The sequence below is a fragment of the Chiloscyllium plagiosum genome, unplaced genomic scaffold (genome assembly GCF_037043375.1).
Source record: "Chiloscyllium plagiosum isolate Xiang-an unplaced genomic scaffold, Cpla_swu_hap1 HiC_scaffold_45, whole genome shotgun sequence".
In the NCBI taxonomy this organism is placed as follows: domain Eukaryota; kingdom Metazoa; phylum Chordata; class Chondrichthyes; order Orectolobiformes; family Hemiscylliidae; genus Chiloscyllium; species Chiloscyllium plagiosum.
This window is the reverse complement of record NW_028270183.1, coordinates 8,232,266-8,254,542: the sequence shown is the minus strand read 5'-3', so window position 1 is coordinate 8,254,542 and position 22,277 is coordinate 8,232,266. Positions and strand designations below refer to the sequence as shown.

Below are 22,277 nucleotides of genomic sequence, written 5' to 3'. Positions count from 1 at the left end.
TTGGAAGATTTCAGTTGAAAAAGATGCATTTGTTTCAGAAATGGTTGTTTTCTTTTTGTATCACACATGGTCGGGGTGACACGGTGGCTCAGTGGTTAGCACTGCATTCCAGCCTCGGGCAACTGTTTGCACATTCTCCCCTGTGTCTGTGTGGGTTTCCTCTGGGTGCTCCGGTTTCCTCCCACAGTCCAAAGATGTGCAGATCAGGTGAATTTGACCATGCTAAATTGCCCACAGTGTTAGGTGCATTAATTAGGGGTAAATGTAAGGGGATGGGTCTGGGTGGGTTACTCTTCGGAGGGTCAGTTTGGACTTGTTGGGCCGAATGGTCTGTTTCCATACTGGAAGGAATCTAATCTGAAAATGCTTCTACAGACCAAGTGAGCAGCTTTCTAATTTATTCTTGGGATGTGGGCAGCAGTTTGACTGGCAATTTGGATTGACCTTTCCAAGTTTCCCTTGAGATGATGTGAGATGTCACTCCAACCCTGTTAGTGATGAGCAAGCACAGAAAGGGTTTTGTCAGAAAAATAAGCCCTTCTGTGCAGCGAGTAATTAGGGTGCATTGCTTGGAAATGTAGTGGAGGCAGGTTCGATTCAATTAAGGCATTCCGGAAGGCATTGGATGATTAATTGGAGAGAGATGGTGCACAGGATTATGGGAGAAAGTGAGGACTGCAGACGCTGGAGATCAGAGTCGAGGGTGTGGTGCTGGTAAAGCACAGCAGGTCAGGCAGCATCTGCGGAGCAGGAGAATCGACGTTTCGGGCATAAGCCGTTCAACGGGAATGAAGGCTTGAATGATGCTCATTCCTGATGAAGGGCTCATGCCCGAAACGTCGATTCTCCTGCTCCTTGGATGCTGCCTGACTGGCTGTGCTTTTCCAGCACCACACTCTCAGTGCAGGATTATGGGGAAATGCAGGAGATTGGTCCTAGATAATAGAACCAGTGCAGGCACGGTGACCTCCTTCCGTGCTGTAACAACTCTGTAATTTAATGTCCATGCGTTGCAGATTCCAGATTTTGAACCAGTGACAATTGAGGAATAGAAATAACATTCCAAATTAGGGTGACTTGGGAGGGATTGTGCAAACGATAGTGCCCCAGATCTTCCACTCAGAGTGAATTGCCATTGGTAGCAAAGTTTCCTGCCTGTTTTCAGCTAGGGATTCCAATCTTGCCTGAAGCAGATAAGGTGCAGTACAACCTATCCAGGGTGATGATGGACGGAAGGAGAGAGCAGTGCTCTCTTTTCACACGATGAGCTGCTGCATTCAAATTATTAGAGGTGTCATGCTTTTTAAAGAATGATTGAGAGTTTGTCGATAGACTCGTTGGTATGCAAGTGAATGGGTGGCCAATGAGTGGTTAATGAGTGAATGAGGAGCGGGTGAGTGAGTGGGCAGGACTACGAGAGGGTGAGTGGAGTACGCAAATAGGTGTGGGGCATGTTAAAACCTTTACAGTAAAGGTACAAATGGCACTCATTTACAAAAGGGAGAGGGGAGGGAGTAGGGCTGTTGGACAGTCAGTTCAGGTTGGGGAATCAGGTCAGTGTTTGATTGGATTTCAGTTGGTTTGTGAGGGCATGGTTACGGGAATTGATAGCGCTGTTCAATTCAGTTGCACTGGCTAATCCCTCTGACCTAAGTTCCAATCAGCTTAACATCTCCCTGCTTGATTTCCCACATGACTCCAGAGTCCACGTGACCTAGATCTCCAACCCTTAGCTCAGTGTTGGAGACATTCATGGAGGATTCTGGGTAGTACAAATCTGCCCATTACCCATTTGGATGACCCACGCATTTGGCTATGCGGGGATCCCACTGTATCCCGATATGCAACACAGATACTCTTGCTAATTCCTCTACCCTGGACATGAGAAGATTTGACTGATGTCATTATTTCGCATGTAATGCCTTCCTAAGTGACTACCATTTTTCTTTTGCTGTACAGGTTTTAACTCGTTACTATGCTCAATTATCGAAGGTAGCCAAAGAATGCAAGAACTTTGATTTACGCGTTACTGTGGAAGAGGTGCCTCAAAGTGAGTACAGGCTGTCCCGCGCTTGTTACTTCTTGCCGGGAACTTACCTGGCAATATCACAAGAAGAAACATTCTCGCGTCTCTTGTCCCCCAATCAAAAAATATGATGAGATACTTCTGTTTGCTCTGTAGCATTGGAATCCAACCTAAATGATGAGAGGTAGTTAATGAATTGGTAATATTCATGGTCATGTTATTGGATATGTAAACTTGAGGTCTGAATAATATTTCAACAGTTAACAAAATAAATTTAGTGCATAATTGTTAATAAGGGTGACCATGAAACGACCATAAGACCATAAGACAGAAGAGTGGAAGTAAGGCCATTTGGCCCACTCCACCATTCAATCATGGCTGATGGGCATTTCAACACCACTGACCCGTACTCTCCCCCTAGCCCTTAATTTCTTGCGAGATCAAGAATTTATTAATCTCTGCCTTGAAGACATTTAACGTCCCGGCCTCCCCTGCGCTCCATGGCAATGAATTCCACAGGCCCACCACTCTCTGGCTGAAGAAATGTCTCCTCATTTCCGTTCTAAATTGCCCCCTCTAATTATAAAGCTGTTCCCACAGGTCCTAGTCTCCCCGATTGACTCCCTGACCAGATAGTCATTGGAAAACCTTTCTGGTTGTGCAGGAAATCTGCTGTCTTTATTTGGGCCTGACCTATGTGTGAATCTAAACAGATAGCAATATGTTATGAACATTTGACTCCTGATTGTCATCTTTTGCGTCTAATTAGCTACTACTTTAAGGGCAATTCAGGATGGCAATAAGTACTGACATTTTCAAAGGTCAAATAAATCAGAAAACCCTAGTGTGTATTGTGTTCACTGTGAGAACATGAGGAAGCTTCCATATATTTGTTGAAAGCTGCTGTTTCATCAGCTATTTGAACTATGTCGAGTGCTGCAACTTGACTTTACCTGCCCCCTCCCCCACCCCTGACTAATGTTGCTGCCCCTCTGGGGAGCTGCCTGCTCTACTCACCAAGTAAGTGATGGGCTCCATCGTGGCTGCTGCATATCTTTCTCACTGGCGCCAGGCAGTCAGTCCTTGCCTCCTGGAACCACTATTTGAGCGACACAGTTGAGGCATGGGTCAGGTGTTGGTTTCCCAAAACTGCATTGAACATCTGACCCTTTGTATTTGTCCTCGCATCCTTTCCTGTAGTCCTTGTACCATAGGTTCATGGACATGGTTTTCATTGGCTACTTGATCTAAATGTGTCATTATTTTTCACATTCTATCAAATCTCCCCTCACTCAATGCCCTTTGCTCTAAGAGGTTCTTGTGGTACAGTGATAATGTCCCTCCCTCTCAACCAGGTGACCCAGGTTCAAGTCTCACCTGCTACAAGAGTGAGTAACAGCATCTCTGAACTGGTTGATGAGAATATATCCACCTTATGCTCCAGTTTCTTTCATCCAATGTTAGTGACTAAAATCTTCGAGGAGAAAGTGAGGACTGCAGATGCTGGAGATCAGAGCTGAAAATGTGTTGCTGGAAAAGCGCAGCAGGTCAGGCAGCATCCAAGGAACAGGAGAATCGACGTTTCGGGCATAAGCCTGAAGAAGGGCTTATGCCCGAAACATCGATTCTCCTGTTCCTTGGATGCTGCCTGACCTGCTGCGCTTTTCCAACAACACATTTTCAGCTAGTGACTAAAATTCCCCAACTCTGGAGCTATTCTGGTAAGCCTCCACTGCACTTTCTGAAGGCCCCTCACACCCTGTTTGCACTTGTCCTTATGTTAATGGCAAGCTTCACTCTACCATAGCCCCTTTAATATTTAGTAGTCTATATTTCATGGAAGTTAGAATGGCAAACCATTATCTCAGTGAAATATGCACAAGCCTTTGACAGATTAGACGCTGGTATGACTTTACTCTGGTTGGGAAGCAGAGGCATTTTTCATTTATTCTTAGATGCAGGGTAAGTGTGAGCAAGTTGACCAGTGTGTGATGCCCACTCCTAACTGCTTTTGAGAATGTAATGCGATCTCCAGCAGCAGTTGGCAATGGTGACAGAGGGTGGCTGGGGCAGTTGAATGGTCTCTCGCTGGAGAGAAGGCAAATGGGAAGGAAGAACAGGCAAAGGAGTTCCTCAGCCCAGGATAATCCATTGGCTCACTTCAAGTAAGCCTGTAAATAGTTAATTCTTTATCCATAATTAACCTTTCTGTTTGTAATGACCTGATGCCAGAGGATTATAGAATCCCTACTTCATGATTTTTGGGCTGACTGTGTGTTCAAATGCTGATCATGTGAAGAAGATGGTTGGATCCCGTGGTTGGTACACGCTGAGGATTTTGACTCAGTGCCCGCGAAGGAATAGCAACATATATTCAAGTCAAGATGGTGGGTGGCTGGAAGCTAAACTTGAAGTTGCTGCTGTTCCCACGTGTCTGTTCAGATGGAATAGGTTGTGGGTTTAGAAGATGTAGTTGAGTGAGCCTGCTGCCTTGGGAATGGGTGGCACGGTGGCTCAGTAGTTAGGACTGCTGTCTCACAGCACCAGGGTCCCAGGTTCAATTCCAGCCTCGGGCGACTGTCGGTGTGGAGTTTGCACATTTTCCCCATGTCTGCGTGGGTTTCCTCTGGGTGCTCCAGCTTCCTCCCACAGTCCAAAGATGTGCAGGTCAGGTGAATTTGGCCATGCTAAATTGCCCATAGTGTTAGGTGCATTAGTCAAAGGGAAATGAGTCTGGGTGGGTTACACTTCAGAGGGTCAGTGTGGACTGGTTGGGCCGAAGGGCCAGTTTCCATACTGTAGGGAATCTAAATGTCACATGTTGCTGCCATTATGTATTGCTAGTGGTGAAAGTAAAAGGTTAAGATGGTTAATGAGGTGCTGATAAAGTGAACAGCTCTGACCGGAAGGATGTACTAAAACATTGTGGGCACTGCACATCTTCAGGCAAAAGAAGACTATTCATTACTGTGCTAACTTGTCCCTTGTAGATGGCGGATAGATCTTGAATCAGGGTCTTGTCATCACACTCTAGCAGATGTAATTGCATAGCACACTTTAAAGAGGAACAGTCCAGCTCTCCCAGTTTCCTGGTTAACATTTATCTGGAAATAATGCTGAAGATCAGCTGACTTGGACTTTTATACCATTGGTGTTTGTGGGACCATACTGAATTACAACCCTCTCAAAATACAAGTAGACGACCTATAATTCCAAAATCCGAAAAGCTTCAAAGTCTGAAGGTTTTTTTGTGAAGTCCTTTTTCTCATTAACAAGGTTGTTTGGCATGCAAACAGTTAACCCAGGTCGCCACCCACTTGATGCGTGGCACTCAGATGCGACGTGCGGGGGTAGGGGGCATGACCCAGCGTTGGCAGGCCTTGATTCTGTCTCAAGGCCCATCTTACTCAGCGAGTCATGCTCCTCCGGTAAGAATTTTTAAAATTTCAGCATCAAACTGTCACTTATTCTGAAATCCAAAAAAATTCTGAATTCCGAAAACCAGCTGGTCCCGAGCATTTCAGATAAAGGATGGTTTTAGATCATGAAAAGAGCAAATAAATGCAATTTAATTTATCCTTTACCCACATTTAAATGTAAAATTGTGAATTAAAATGCTCTCAATCAAAATAACCATTTTTATTTTGCATTGGGACAGCAAAGCGACCCCAGCATGCTCTGAATTCTCTGGCAATAAATATCTATACACGGTAAGAAATACAGATTTCAAGAATTTCGTTTAGTTTTGGAACCTGATATTGTCAAGGAAATTGGTGGGACAAGTTTCCAAGATGGAAATTAATTAACTCACACAGACTTGAAACGTTGCATTAATATTGGATCAATCTTTTGTGTTGTCAATTGAATATAAATCAACAATCAGTCTTTGAACATGAAGTCAAAGAATATCTAATTGAGATCAAATTGTCTGCTCCTGCACTATCGTCCCCAACATGTGTGAGGAGCTCATCCTGTTATTAATAATGAAACCACCTACTGAGCTAGCTGGATCCATTTCCTTCCTTGTTGCTCATCAAAGCAAACCTTCCATTGCCCAAACCCTGAACTTCCTCTAGTTTCCTTTCCTTGTCTTTTCACCGATGATCCAAGTATAACTTGTCCATAAGATCCACCTTCTGTGCCCCAGTATTCTCATTCATCTTAGAACTGAAGAATTTTGAGCAGGAGTGGGCTATTCAGGTCATCAAGCCTGCTCCACCATTCAACAGGATCATGACTGATCACATGTCAGCCTCAGTTCCACTTTCCTGGCCCCTCCAATCACCTTTTAACCTGTTACTAACTGAAAATCTATCTATCTTTCTCCTCCAATGGTCCTGCATCCACCATGCCATTGGTAGTGCATTCCACAGATTCCACATGTTCCCCTCAAGGCAAAGAGAGCGTATTCTATCACACTCCTGAGTTGTGCCTGTCTGATATCGATGGGGATAATACTGCCTGTCTTGAGCCCATCAAATACAATTTTTTCTACTTAGTCTCTTCATCTCTTAATAAAGGTTATTTCATTCCAGCAGTTTCTGAACAGAAATGCAAGTATAAGATTATTGCATTATGCAACTTCAAAGAACTAAAGTAATATTGTAACCAAGAGGAATCTTTTTGAGATCCACAGTAATTCCTCTTGATCTCTATTTTAAGTCTTACCCTAAAATCTGACCTCCCGTTTTCGACTGATACGATGAAGCATCCCCTCTGGGTCCACATGCTGCATTCCTTGATTCACTGTTAACTTGACAATTGTCAATGGCTGCCATTGTCAATCATGACCTTCTTTAAAACAATTGCCATAGACCATTACAATTACTATCACCAAACCCCCAGCCCTTAAACCCTCTGTCTCACCTCTGAAATTTGAACTCACCTTAAGTGCAACTGCACATTTGAACTCAAAGTTTGGGTACCAACCCCAGCTATAGCATTGACAAAACTAACTAAAGTCACAGGTGGTGTCCTCAGCCCCCATCTCTCATTGTTCTTGAAAATAATAGTCAGCCACTCTCTAGAATCCTTCAGTCTGTCTGGTGTACACCCACAGTGCTGTTTAAGAGGGAGTTGCAGGACTTTGACAACAAAGGAATGGCATCATTGTTCTGAGTCAGGATTGTGTGTACTTCGAGTGGAACCTGTAGCTAATGGTGTCCCTGCACTACTGCTAGTCTCTCTTCTAGATGGTAGAGGCTTGAGTTTGGAGCAGCCCAGGTGACATGCTCTATGTATCTAGCAGAAAGCATACTATGATGGAGTTGGTGAATGCTCAGAGAGGTGACTATTGTCCTCATCAAATAGGCTGCTTTATCTCGGATAGTGACAAAAGTCTTTGTGCTGTTCCCCTCAAGGCAAGGGGAGCGTATTCTAACACACTTCTGAGTTATGCTTGTCTGACATCGATGGGGATAATACTGCCTGTCTTGAGCCCATCAAATACAACTTTTTCTTCTTAGTCTCTTCATCTCTTAGAACATAGAACATAGAACAATACAGCACAGAACAGGCCCTTCGGCCCACGATGTTGTGCCGAACATTTGTCCTAGCTTAAGCACCCATCCATGTACCTATCCAATTGCCGCTTAAAGGTCACCAAAGATTCTGACTCTACCACTCCCACAGGCAGCGCATTCCATGCCCCCACCACTCTCTGGGTAAAGAACCCACCCCTGACATCTCCCCTATACCTTCCACCCTTCACCTTAAATTTATGTCCCCTTGTAACACTCTGTTGTACCCGCGGAAAAAGTTTCTGACTGTCTACTCTATCTATTCCTCTGATCATCTTATAAACCTCTATCAAGTCACCCCTCATCCTTCGCCGTTCCAATGAGAAAAGGCCTAGCACTCTCAACCTATCCTCGTACGACCTATTCTCCATTCCAGGTAACATCCTGGTAAATCTTCTCTGCACCCTCTCCAAAGCTTCCACATCTTTCCTAAAGTGAGGCGACCAGAACTGCACACAGTACTCCAAATGTGGCCTAACCAAAGTCCTGTACAGTTGCAACATCACTTCACGGCTCTTGAATTCAATCCCTCTGCTAATGAACGCTAATACACCATAGGCCTTCTTACAAGCTCTATCCACCTGAGTGGCAACTTTCAAAGACCTATGAACATAGACCCCAGGATCCCTCTGTTCCTCCACCTCACTAAGAACCCTACCGTTAACCCTGTATTCCACATTCTTATTTGTCTTTCCAAAATGGACAACCTCACACTTGGCAGGATTGAACTCCATCTGCCACTCCTCAGCCCAGCTCTGCATCATATCCAAGTCCCTTTGCAGCCGACAAGAGCCCTCCTCACTATCCACAACTCCACAAATCTTCGTATCATCTGCAAATTTACTGACCCACCCTTCGACTCCCTCATCCAAGTCATTAATAAAAATTACAAACAGCAGAGGACCCAGAACTGATCCCTGCGGAACTCCACTTGTAACTGGGCTCCAGGCTGAATATTTACCATCTACCACCACTCTCTGTCTTTGACCGGTTAGCCAGTTTTCTATTCAATTGGCCAAATTTCCCTCTATCCCATGCCTCCTGACTTTCCGCATAAGCCTACCATGGGGAACCTTATCAAATGCCTTACTAAAATCCATGTATACTACATCCACTGCTCTACCTTCATCCACATGCTTGGTCACCTCCTCAAAGAATTCAATCAGACTTGTAAGGCAAGACCTCCCCTTCACAAATCCGTGCTGGCTGTCCCTAATCAAGCAGTGCCTTTCCAGATACTCATAAATCCTATCCCTCAGTACCCTTTCCATTACTTTACCTACCACCGAAGTAAGACTAACTGGCCTGTAATTCCCGGGGTTCTCCCTATTCCCTTTTTTGAACAGGGGCACAACATTCGCCACTCTCCAGTCCCCTGGTACCACCCCCGTTGACAGTGAAGATGAAAAGATCATTGCCAACGGTACTGCAATTTCCTCTCTTGCTTCCCACATAATCCTAGGATATACCCCATCAGGCCCGGGGGACTTGTCTATCCTCAAGTTGTTCAAAATGTGCAACACATCTTCCTTCCTAACATGTATCTCCTCTAGCTTACCAGTCCGTTTCACACTCTCCTCTTCGACAATACAGTTCCTCTCATTCGTAAATACTGAAGAAAAGTACTCATTCAAGACCTCTCCTATCTCTTCCGACTCAATACACAGTCTCCCACTACTGTCCTTGATTGGACCTACCCTCGTTCTCGTCATTCTCATGTTTCTCACATACGCATAAAATGCCTTTGGGTTATCCTTGATCCTATCCGCCAGAGATTTTTCATGCCCTCTCTTGGCTCTCCTAATTCCTTTCTTCAGGTCCCTTCTGGCTATCCTGTATCCCTCCACTGCTCTGTCTGAACTCTGTTTCCTCAACCTTATGTAAGCCTCCTTCTTCCTCTTTACAAGACATTCAACCTCCCTCATCAACCAAGGTTCCCTCACACGACCATCTCTTTCCTGCCTGACCGGTACATACATATCAAGGACACGTCGTATCTGTTCCTTGAAAAAGTTCCACATTTCCACGACATCCTTCCCCGACAGCCTATGCTCCCAACTTATGCTCCTCAGATCCTGTCTTACAGCATCGTAATTACCCTTCCCCCAATTGTAAAACCTACCCTGTTGCACGCACTTATCTCTCTCCATAACCAAGGTGAAAGTCACAGAATTGTGGTCACCATCACCAAAATGTTCACCCACTAACAAGCCCATCACTTTTCCCGGTTCATTACCGAGTACCAAATCCAAAATGACCTCCCCTCTGGTCGGACAATCTACATACTGTGTTAGAAAAGCTTCCTGGACACACTGCACAAACACCGCCCCATCCAATCTACTTGATCTAAAGAGCTTCCAATCAATATTTGGGAAGTTGAAATCGCCCATGACTACTACCCTGTGGCTTCTGCACCTTTCTAAAATCTGTTTCCCAATCTGTTTCTCCACATCTCTGCTGCTATTGGGGGGCCTATAGTAAACACCCAACAAGGTGACTGCACCTTTCCTATTTCTGACTTCAGCCCATACTACCTCCAAAGACAGATCCCCCTCGAACTGCCTTTCTGCAGCTGTTATACCATTTCTAATTAGCAACGCCACCCCCCCTCCTTTTTTACCACCCTCCCTAATCCTACTGAAACATCTGTAACCAGGAACCTCCAACAACCATTCCTGTCCCTCTTCTATCCACGTTTCCGTGATGGCCACAACATCGTAGTCCCAGGTACCTATCCACGCCTTAAGTTCACCCACCTTATTTCTGATACTCCTTGCGTTGAAGTATACGCACTTGAACCCATCTCTGTGTCCGCATGTATTCCCTGTCAGTGCTACCTTCTTCACAGCCTCCCCACACACTTGGACATCCTGACAAACAGCTAGCCTACTTGCTGGACTACAAGTCCGGATCCCATCCCCCTGCCAAATTAGTTTAAACCCCCCCGAAGAGTGCTAGCAAACCTACCCCCCAGGATATTGGTGCCCTTCTGGTTCAGGTGCAACCCGTCCTGCTTGTACAGGTCCCACCTTCCCCAGAATGCAGTCCAATTGTCCAAATACCTGAAGCCCTCCCTCCTACACCATCCTTGCAGCCACGTGTTCAACTGCACTCTCTCCCTATTCCTTGCCTCACTGTCACGTGGCACCGGCAACAACCCAGAGATGACGACTCTGTCTGTCATAGCTTTCAGCTTCCAGCCTAACTCCCTGAGCTCTTGAATGACCTCCCCATCTCTCTTCCTACCTATGTCGTTGGTGCCAACGTGCACCACGACCTCTGGCTGCACACCCTCTCCCTTAAGGATTCTGAAGACACGGTCCGAGACATCTCGGACCCTGGCACCCGGGAGGCAACAAACCATCCGAGAGTCTCGCCCATGTCCACAGAATTGCCTGTCCGTCCCTCTAACTATAGAGTCTCCTATAACTAGCGCTCTCCTCCTCTCCCCCTTTCCCTTCTGAGTCTCAGAGCCAGACCTCACGCCACAGACCCGGTCACTGCAGCTTACCCCTGCTAGCCTGCCCCCCCCACCAGTATCCAAAGCGGTATACCTATTGTTTAGGGGAATGACTACAGGGGATCCCTGCACTGCCTGCTTCCTCCCCTTCCCACCTCTAACTGTTACCCAGCTCCCTCTGTTCTCTGGCGTAACTATGTCCCTGTAGCTTCTATCTATCACCTTCTCAGCCTCTCGAATAATCCTCAGTTCATCCAACTCCAGTTCCAGTTCCCTAACTCATTCTGTGAGGAGCAGAATCTGACTGTATTTCCTGCAGATGAAGTCGGCAGGAGTATCGGTGGTCACCCCTACCTCAAACATCCGGCAGGAGGAACATTCCACTGCCTGAGCTGCCATTACTCTACACTTCGTCTCCAAAGCAAGAACACTGAGTAGCTTACCTGTGAACTTTAAAGTTAGGTTAGAGGAGGAGGATGGGAGGGAGGCCCTATTATTGGTGCCCTTCTGGTTCAGGTGCAACCCGTCCTGCTTGTACAGGTCCCACCTTCCCCAGAATGCAGTTCAATTGTCCAAATACCTGAAGCCCTCCCTCCTACACCATCCTTGCAGCCACGTGTTCAACTGCACTCTCTCCCTATTCCTACTATGTAGGGCCTGGGGTATAGAACACACCCACTCAAATATCAATCACTTACCTTCCCGACCAGCTCTGCGCTCCAACCTCACTTCCGCCCAGCTCGCGCCGCTCTCTGCTGAGAAAACCTTAATAAAGGTTATTTTATTCCAGCAGTTTCTGAACAGAAATGTAAGTATAAGATTATTGCATTATGCAACTTCAAAGAATTAAAGCAATATTGTAACCAAGAGGAATCTTTTTGAGATTGTAAGATGCAGACGCAGACGCAGGCCACTGAGTCTGCTCTTGGCTGATCTGATAATCTTCAACTCCACTTACCTGTATTTTACCCTTAACCTTTGATTCCCTTGCTTACTTGAATTCTATCTTCCGTGTAATTAATAATCCAACGTCAACAGCCCTCTGTGGTAAAGAATTCCACAGATTCACTGCCTTCTGAGAGAAGACATTTCTGCTTATTTCTGTCCAGGAGAAATGTGTGACCCTTTACTCTGAGATGATGTCTTTCACCCCTAGCATCTCCCACATATTCAAACATCCCATTGCATCCACCCTATCAAGCCCCTAATTATCTTGTATGCTTCACTGAGTGGATCCCTCTCTCGTTCTTCGAAACTCCAATGAGTACAAGCCCAAACTACTCAACTTTTCCTCAAAAAACACTCCCTTGATACCTGAAATCAGCCAATGAACCTTCTCTGGACTGCCAATGTATCTTTGCTTTGGTGAGGAAACCAAAACTGTTCACAGATTTCCAGCGGTGGACTAGTGCGTGATAGAGTTTTAACAAAACCTGCCTATTTTTATACTTATTCCCTTAGTAAAGGCCAACATTCCTTTTACCTTCCCAATTACCTCATGAACTTGGACGCTGGCTTTAAAATTCAGAGACTTTGATCTAAAAACAACAATTTCTGTAGATAAAAGGCAATGATTATCATGCTGTTCTTCTGCTTATTTTGTCAAACAATTGTGGCAATGATTATCATGTTGTTCCTTTGTTAACTTTGTCAGTAAAATTGTAATAACTTGCATTTTAAAGATTTCTTGGTGTCTCCGATTCCACAATGGCCATTATAGACATTTCCATGCTGACAGGATTTACTCCAGATGTGGAAGATCTTAATTCGGTAAGACATTGTTATTATTTATAAGGAACAGCTAACAGAAGGACTTAGAGTTGTAAATGCATAGTTCCTTGAAAGTGGAGTCCTAGGCAGAAGGGCAGTAAAGACGTTGTTTGCTACGCTTGCCTTCATTGGTCAGTGCATTGAGTATAGGAGTTGGGATGTTATATTGTGGCTTTACATGACATTGGTTAGCTCACTTTTAGAATAGGGTTTGAGCTATAGGGAGAGGCTGAATAGACTAGGACTATTTTCCCTGGAGCTGAGAGGTGACCTTATAGAGGTTTATAAAATCATGAGGAGCATGGATAGGATAAATAGGCAAGGTCTTTTCCCTGGGGTAGGGAGTCCAGAACTAGAGGGTATAGGTTTAGGGTGAGAGGGGAAAGATATACAAGGGACCTAAGGGACAACTTTTCATGCATGTATGGAATAAACTGCCAAAACAAAGGGTGAAGGCTGGTACAATTATAACATTTAAAAGGCATCTGGATGAGAATCCCTACTATGTGGAAACAGATCCTTCAGCCCAACAAGTCCACACTGACCCTCCAAAGAGTATCCCACCCAGACCTATTCCCCTACCTTACATTTACCCCTGACTAATGCACCTAACACTATGGACAATTTAGCATGGCCAATTCACCGGACTTGCGCATCTTTGCATTGTGGGAGGAAACCAGAGCACCTGGAAGAAACCCACGCAGACACAGGGAGAATGTGCAAACCCCACACAGGCAGACACCTGAAGCAGGAATTGAACCCAGGTCCCTGGTGCTGTGAGGCAGCACTGCTAACCACTGAACCACCATGTCACCCCTGTGCTTCTGTGCATGCATAGGAAAGATTCAGAGGGAGATGGACCAAATGTTTGCAAATGGGACGAGATTAATTTAGGATATTTGATCAGTATAGATGGGTTGAATCAAAGGTTCTGTTTCTGTGCTGTATAACTCTATGACTTTATGAATGCCTCAAACAAGACTGAATCAAAAGTTAAAAAAAAAACTGTTACATCCAAAATTAGGAGGTTTCATCACACCATCACTAGTGGCACAACAAAGATGAAATCTTTCAATCTAGTAGCTACGACTGAGGGTCTGGCAGAATTCTATGGAACCATTGGGATCTTACTTATCATCTGGAGAGCTGCAGTTTCTGTTACTCAGGCCTGAGGTCTAGGACGCCACTGAGTACTGGTTAGTCAATAAAAGGTTGCTGAGTCTATTTCATGAGCGATGTTGGGATTCAGAGGCTGCTGCTAGTTTGGTAGCCACCTAGAACATCAGCTCGAGGAGGGAACACAGACAGAGATGAGCGATGGTGGGAAAGGGTTTGCAGAAGCGGAGTGGAAGGTCTTGGAATGGTTGATGGGGGGGGGGGGGGGTGTGGAGACGACAGCAGATTTTTCAGGGGAGGGGGTGGTGGTGTCAATGAATCTCACCAATCCCCTCCTGCCAGCTTCCTTAATCAGACACAGAATGTCTTTAAACCAGGCACTCACTAACAAATGTACCAGTCTCCTGTTTGATACTAAGTCGGAAGCAATATCAAACCTGCACACAATTCTGGTCCCCTCACTGGAGGAAGGATGGAGTTGTGTTGGAGACAATATACAGAAGATACATGAGATTAATTCTGCAAATGAAAGGCTTTTCTTGTGATGAGAGATTGAGCAGTTGAGGCTTATATTTGCTAACTGAGGATAAGTTAGATGCTAAAGAAGATTGATATAGTAGACTTGGAGATGATGATGGATATCAAATGGCGGAGCAGGATTGAGGGGCTAAATGGCCAACATTTGCTCCTAGTTCATATGTTTTTATATATCAGCGGTGGCTGGATGAAATCTGAACTGAGCTGGAAGGTCTTATAGTGGTTCCTGTCCATTATTTTTCTGCCAAATTAATTGCAGCCCCCAAACACTGCCAGTGTACCATGGGGAGGGTGCAGGATTTCGCCTGTGGTTGCAGATTGAGAGAAGTGAGGAGAACCTTGTCTTTGGTAAAAGTGGAAAAGGGAAGGGTGATCCAAGTAATAATGGATGTGGTCAATGCAGTAGTGAGGATCTAAGCTTATAAATTTGGCATCTCAATCAGTGTGGGCCGAATGAAGGAATAATAGTGTCAGACAAAGATCATGGAGAGTCATATAGTTTAAAAGAGGCATCCTGGAAGGCTGTGATGATTATTTACATATAAATAATGTGCAAGGCTATGCCAGGGGAATGGCATGAGGGTATGATGTTCACTTGGAGAGCCAATACAGACACAAAGGGCCAAATGGCCCCCATAACATCTCTGTGATTCTGTGTTTACTGAAATTAGAATGTGGATTTAATCACAAAAACCAATGAATGACTGAATAAATTATTTAATTTCTAACTGAACTGTGTTTAAGTCATCCCATGGAAATGAATTTCAAAGACCGAAACACCCTTCAACATTATCCATTAAAATAGAACAGCGTTGCAGCAGTACCTGCATTTCTCGAACATTTCATTCTAGATCTGTATACTTCAACTTATAGCATGTATTCTGATCTAGTATTAAAATCCGAATAGAAACTGTTTTTGCAATGATAAGTGAATGTTGAAAGTGCACCAAACAAATTTCTGCCTGCTGTCCAAATAGCCACAATTAATTCGATCTCAGTTGAATGATGTGCAATTTGAAGATAGATGTTTGACCTGCAGTTAAGCATGCCCTTTCTCCTCCTGGTGAAAGACGAGGTGAGAAGCAATGTCCATGGGACATGAAGTGGAATTGAACATGAAAGAATCAGCAATTGTAAATGTTGTAGTTGTTGCTTTCTCACTTGCCCTTCAGGCTCACCCCATATCAATGCTCTTCCTCTTCTTATTGGCCCTCGTATCGGGCTACCCTCCAACCCCAGATAGTGCTTCTCCCATCATTCCCCTTTGTGCCTGTAGTTCGGCCTAGTGTTCCTTTCCGACTTTCTTAGGGTCAGGGCTACTATCAATTCATGTTCCACAGTCAGAATTCTACCTCTTGGAGATTGTAGTGTCGTGTTCCTGGAGCATTAATCCAGAGATACTTGCTAATACTCAGAGAGCACAGGTTCAATTTAAATTCAATTACTAAATCTGGAAAAGGAAGTTAGCCTCAGTACTGATTACCATGAAGCTGGCATTGATGGTGAGGAAGGAAATCGTAGCATCCCTACAGTGTGGGGGCAGACCATTCGGCCCACCAAGTCCACACTAACCCTACAAAGAGCAACTCACTCAGACCCATCCTCCTACTTAATCCCCGTAACTCTGCACTTCCCAGGGCTAATCCACCATAACCTGCACATCCTTGGATTGTGGGAGGAAACCAGAGCACCTAGAGGAAACCCCCACAGACACGGGGAGAATGTGCAAACTCCACACAGACAATCACCCAAGGCTGGAATCAAACCTGGGTCCCTGACGCTGTGAGGCAGCAGTGCTAACCTCTGAGCTACCATTCTTGCACAACCAGACCTACAAATGACTCCAGACTCTCAATGTGGTTGACTCTGAACTGTCCTCTGAAATGGCTGAGCAATTCTGCTCAGTTCAAGGATGGTTCGGGATGAATGAAAAATGCCAGCCCACATCCCGTGAAAGAATTCTTTTCAAAAATCAGAAGTTGGTTTGAGGCTTTTGGGAATGATGTTGGATTTCTGTACCTGTCTTAAAACTTCATGTGCAAATTATGTACAACTATACTGTCTCCTTGGTGCATGTATTGCAAATGATAATGTACTGACATTTAGCCTGTTTATTTCCAGCTACAGAATGGAGTTGACAGATATATATCGAGTTACGAGCTGGACAAGTCATTATCAGCACAAGGATCTCTGATCATTTATCTGAATTCGGTAAGAGGCCATTCATAACTTGATCATTATGAGAATGAAGGAGGATAGCCTCAGGGTGTTAACGGTTTTGACGAATCAGAGACTGTTGCTGTGGTGGGAGGGGATAGGCAGGTAACACACTCTATTTTAGTTGCTGACCCACCTGGTTTTCATCCAGTTGGGCAGTTTAGAGACCTTAACAATGCCTCTCACTGTGTAATTCAAACTTGGGTATAGCATCCAAGTGGCCGTTTATTTTGGACTGTGATGAGAGACATGATTTTGAATAGCAATAATATGTAAACACTGTTCATTCCTTCAGAAGTATTTGATGCAAATGGTTTTACTACTTGCCAACAAGATGCTTTGGGTGTCCACTTCCAAGAGATCCCTGAACAGCCTTTGTAAATTTTGAGCAAACTTGCCCCCTCCAAAAACCTCAGAAAAATACCCTGACTTCATTTCCCTTCACATCCTGCTGAGCAAGAATAGGAGAAAATGGGAACTGCAGATGCTGGAGATCAGAGTCGAAGATTAGAGTGATGCTGGAAAAGCACAGGAGGGCAGGCAGCATCCGAGGAGCAGGAGAATTGATGTTTCAGGCATTCGCCCTTCATCTGGAATGAGGAAGGGCTTATGCCCGAAACGTCGATTTTCCTGCTCCTCGGATGCTGCCTGACCGGCTGTGCTGAGAAAGGATGTTTGTTTAGCCAAATTGTGACTGTTTACTTATTAGAAATGAGGCAAGCTTATTGAATCAGGTGAAGATAACATCACCATTGTCCTACCAGACTGAATGTCTGCATTCTTATTGGAGAGAGACAATTGCTGGTGGTCTAACCTAAGGGTCACTATGCCTTAGACAAGGGGAGAGACTGAGATGGAGAATCCTTCACGGTAACCTCAGCCAACGTGGGAATTGGGCTCACACTGTTGGTATCACTCTGTATCTCAAACTAGCCAACTGAGTTAACTGCGCTCCTTATAGAATCATTTACTGTACAACACATTCAGGAAAGATACCTTCAAATCTGCAGTATTTGCTAAATTCGAACCCAAGCTCCAAGTGAAAATGTTGAGAGTTTTAGCACCTAAGGCATCAACAGGATGAATTTTAATTTTAATGTATCACTAGGTTTTGGAAATTAGAAGGTATTCTGATAAAATTAGAATTTAATTATGACTGTGTTAATAATTAATGGTGCTGCAAATTTCAATCATACTTGCATAATGTAAAGCTTTGTTTACTTTTACCAGTCCTGAAACAATGCCTTATTGATGATTTTTAGGTGAATTATGTTTCCAATATTGCTAAACTATTTCCTTCATTTCACATGATTAATCCTTTAGGCTAATATTTCATTGATCAAATGTGTTCTGATACCTTCTCTTAAATTACATTAGGTTTCACACACAGAAGACACTCAGTTGGGATTCAAAGTACATCAGTTCTACAGAGTTGGACTTATTCAACCAGCTTCTGTCAAAGTTTATGAATATTATAATGATGGTGAGTACTTGCAGGACTGATTCAAATTGTTTTCTCTTGAATAGGAATTCAGATGATATGTAGAAAAAGGTGAAGTACTTGAAAACCACAGAAGAAGGGTTTCTCGCCATGACCTCTATTGAGTTCTCATCCTATCTTACCAAAGTCACCTCATTAATTACCATCTGCCCCATGGCATCCATCATGTTCAATCTCTGCCCCATCTTACCAGATCTTCAGGCTCCGAGGAGTAAATATAACCAACAATTTGATTTGGTCCATCCTCATCGACGCTACATCAAGAAAGCACACCAACACCTCTACTTCCTCAGAAGGCTAAGAATACTCAGCATGTCCACAATGTCTCTTAACCAATTCTCACAGATCTACCATAGAAAATATCCAATCCAGATGCAGCAGTCCTTGGTATGGCAGCGGCTCTGCCTAAGATCACAAGAAATTACAGAGAGTTGTGAACACAGCCCAGTCCGTCACACAAGCCATCCATTGACTCCATCTACACTTCCCACTGCCTTGGGAAAGCAGTCAACATAATCACAGACCCCTCTCACCCCGGATATACTCTCTTCCACCTTCTTCCATTGGGCAGAAGATATGGACGTTTGAAAACACAAACCAAAAGATTTAAGAACAGCTTCTTCCTCACTGTTATCTGACTTATGAATGGACCTCTCATACATTCGAGTTGATCTTTCTCTGCACCTTCTCTGTAGCTGTACCATCATATTCTGCGTTCTGTTTTATTACCCTGATGTACATATTATTTGTCTGGTTAGCATGCAAAACAGTGCCATTAATAATTTTAAAATCCAATCAAATCACATGCCGTTTCCCTAAACAACTTGCCATATCGCAGACATCTGCTAAAATACTGTTCCCATGCCATCTTTCAATATAATATTGCCCTTGTTGACAACTGATGGCACAGCAGCCAGACTGCCCATGACACAGAGTTGGGATTGTTGACACTCTCTCGCACATCCAGCCCCATTCTCTCACCCTGGTCACCACACACTGTACTGTCCCCTCCTGATGAAGGGCTTTTGCCCGACACGTCAATTTTCCTGTTCCTCGGATGCTGCCTGACCTGCTGTGCTTTTCCAGCACCACTCTAATCTACATCCTCAGTCAGTGTCAATCTGTCCACTGGAGACGTGCAGCTTGTCATTTGACGGGAGGCAGTAACTGTCTGGGATTATCATTGGGCTGTGAAGACACCAAGGTAATGTTCCAGGGAGCTGGGTTCAGATCCTGCTATGGCAGCTTGTGGAATTTGAACTGAATAAAATTCAGGACTCTAATGACGACTGTTAGGGGAAAACTCACTTGGTTCACTGATGCCCAACAAGGAAGGAATTCTGCCATCTTTACCTCAACTGGCCTACAACCACGGCAATGTGGATGACTCTTAACTGCCCTCTGGGCAATTAGGGATGGGCAAAACATGCTGGTCCTGTGAATAATAAAAAAAGTAATTTGATGTAAATGACGAGCTGAATCAACCAGGCCCCACTTCCTGTTGTGTTTTCTTGACAGCATGAATTTGGGTAAATAGGGAGTCTGAATATTAATGAGGTGAGTTGGGCTGTTTAAAAAAGTGTTTCATGATCCATCATAAGCTTCAGTTGTCATCTTGCCACTGCCCAGCGAGAATCCTACCATGTTGCTTGTGAAAAGATGGAGTGAGGTGTTTGCGAGGATGGCATGGGCTTATCTGCCATCAATCTCTTCACAGCCCACATTGCTCAGAGTCCTGTAAGATTCCACTCTGTGCATCATGAGGACAATAGAGCAATGAACGCAGGGTGGTGTCGCAAAAGATAACAATTACCTATTTTTAAAATCGCATCCAACTGCAAAACTTAAAATCGTTGCATTAACACATCACTCAATGCTCAGAGAGAGAATATCAAAGTTGGGGATCTCCATGTAACCATCATCAACATGAGTTCATCAGAATTTGATCACTGTTTTCCGCTCAGGTCAATTAGCATATCTGAAAGTAAATCCGGAGTTAATATTAGAAGAGCTTGTGTTCTCGATTGTGTTGATTAAAAAACGTAAGGCGTCATTGAGGGAAACAATTTTCAGTGTTCTGATAAATGGTGAATGAATTGTTAATGTAACTTTTATTCAATGCGTCTACACTATATTCATGCCAATTTCATTACTTACATGCAGAGAATAGTTGCAGTAAATTCTACAATGTCAATGAAAGCAGTGCCATGCTGAGCAAAATCTGTGAAGGTGACGTTTGCAAATGTGTAGAAGGTAAGGTTCAATTATTAGTTTTATACTGCATTGTGATCAATCCCTAGTCAAGGTTCTGTAATTTGTTGTATTTTCGGATGGGATGCCTAAAATTATTAAGCTCCCGAGTGACGAGGGATGAACTACCTCCCCAGGGTTTGTTTACTCAGCTTCTCAGATGGCTACAAGGTTAATTTAAGAAGGATGCTTCCCCATGGTGATGCCTTTCTCCCAGACCCCAATGAACCTATGTTTTGAAAGGAGCCAGTTTAACCAGACTGTCTTGAATTAACAAAAAAAGTACGAACATGGGAAGATTTAGCAATGTAGCACACAAGCCCACCGATGGGAAAAAAGAGGTTAATCCAAAAAGCTTAAAATTAAAAAAAAGATGTATAGATCAGCCTCTAAATTGAAGAGTCGCTAGTTGAATTCTCTGACTGCTGGAGAGGGTGTCATCAGTAATGTTAAAACTGATATTGAATGGTCAACTTCAAGATATTTGGCTTTGGAGGTTGATTGAAGCACTTTTGTCCTGATTACTTTTAGCAGTGGTTGTTAGCTACAAGCACTCAGAGTGAGGCACAAACTTTACCCTTTTCATTACCTGCATTGCAGGGGTGCTTTAAAGGCAGTTCACAAAGCTCTGACCTTAATAGTGCATCAATCCACGCACCCTAATTTTGCAGGCAAATAGCACACTTACGATATTTGGTTTAGATACAATCTCTCTCTTTATTCCCTTCCCAAACATCTTGGAAAGATTCCCATGAGAAGCAAAACATTGCGGATATTAGAAATATGAAGCAAACACTGGGGAACGCAGAAACAACTCAATAACTCTTGCAACTTCTGTGGAGAGAGAAAACTCTCTTGTTTTATGTCCAGTGTGACCAAAAATAATAATAGAAGAATAATATTGAACTCGAGAAGGAGATAGATACAGTTCTTCAGGCTATAGGGATGAAAGATTATGGGACGAAAGTGGAAACATGGTATTGAATGGTGGAGCATGCCGGAGGGGCCAAATGGCCATCTGTTGTTGCTATTTTCTATGTTTTGAAACATTAACTCTGTTTCTTTCTCCGCACATGCTGCTAGTCCTGCTGAGTTTCTCCAGCATTCCCCAATGTTTGCTTCATATTTCCAACATCCACACTACTTTATTGGGAAATCATTCTAAGATGTTTTGGCAAGGGAATTAAAAAAAAAAGATTATATCCAGAGCAGATATCACAGGTGTGGCATTTGTCAGTAAAATTAGAAGTACCATAGTGTTAAACAAACAGGGAAGGAAGCTGACCACTCAAAGTTTTTCACTTACATTTCAATCTGTTACTTGCAAACTTTGAACTGGAACATCGCGGTAGTTCACAGATGACACTTTCTATTTCTTTTCCATTTGTAGGAAGTTGTTTGTCAGTTAAAATGCCGACACATCGAGTCAGTTACAGAGACCGTAGTGAAAAATCATGTCAACATGAGATCGATTATGGTAAGTTCATCATTCAGCACTCTGCATCGTAAATCTGACCAGTCTTTTTGACGGATTCTTTCAGATGGTATTGTATCTGTAATGGTCAAAAGAATTTGATCAAATATTAGATCAATAGAGACAAGTTTATGGTTAGGTTGGAATACTGACACTTGTAAGGCTGAAGATTATTCTGTTAGTTTTATTCACGGGACGTGGCATCATTGGCTGGACCAGAATTTGTTACCCATCCCTAATTACCCAGAGGGCAGTTAAGAGACCATCAGAAGCAATCAGAAGTTGGAGCAGGAAGTGGTTGTTTGGCCCCTCAAGCTGACTCTGCCTTTTAATACGATCATGGCTGACCCAATACTCCTAATGTCTGCTTTCCTGCCTTTTTCCTGTCACCCTTGATTCCTCGAGAA

The 22,277-nt window shown here is 43.9% G+C and overlaps 1 protein-coding gene across 1 annotated transcript in view; it reads left to right on the top strand.

The window, feature by feature from the left end:
• Positions 1-22,277, top strand: part of LOC122552262 (complement C3-like) — a 124,903-nt gene that overhangs the window by 93,084 nt on the left and 9,542 nt on the right. The window contains exons 32-38 of the mRNA XM_043694949.2: positions 1,960-2,050; positions 5,685-5,736; positions 12,688-12,775; positions 16,550-16,639; positions 18,023-18,128; positions 20,310-20,399; positions 21,787-21,873. Coding sequence (XP_043550884.2) covers positions 1,960-2,050; positions 5,685-5,736; positions 12,688-12,775; positions 16,550-16,639; positions 18,023-18,128; positions 20,310-20,399; positions 21,787-21,873 — 604 coding nt within the window. The remainder of the gene's footprint in view (positions 1-1,959; positions 2,051-5,684; positions 5,737-12,687; positions 12,776-16,549; positions 16,640-18,022; positions 18,129-20,309; positions 20,400-21,786; positions 21,874-22,277) is intronic.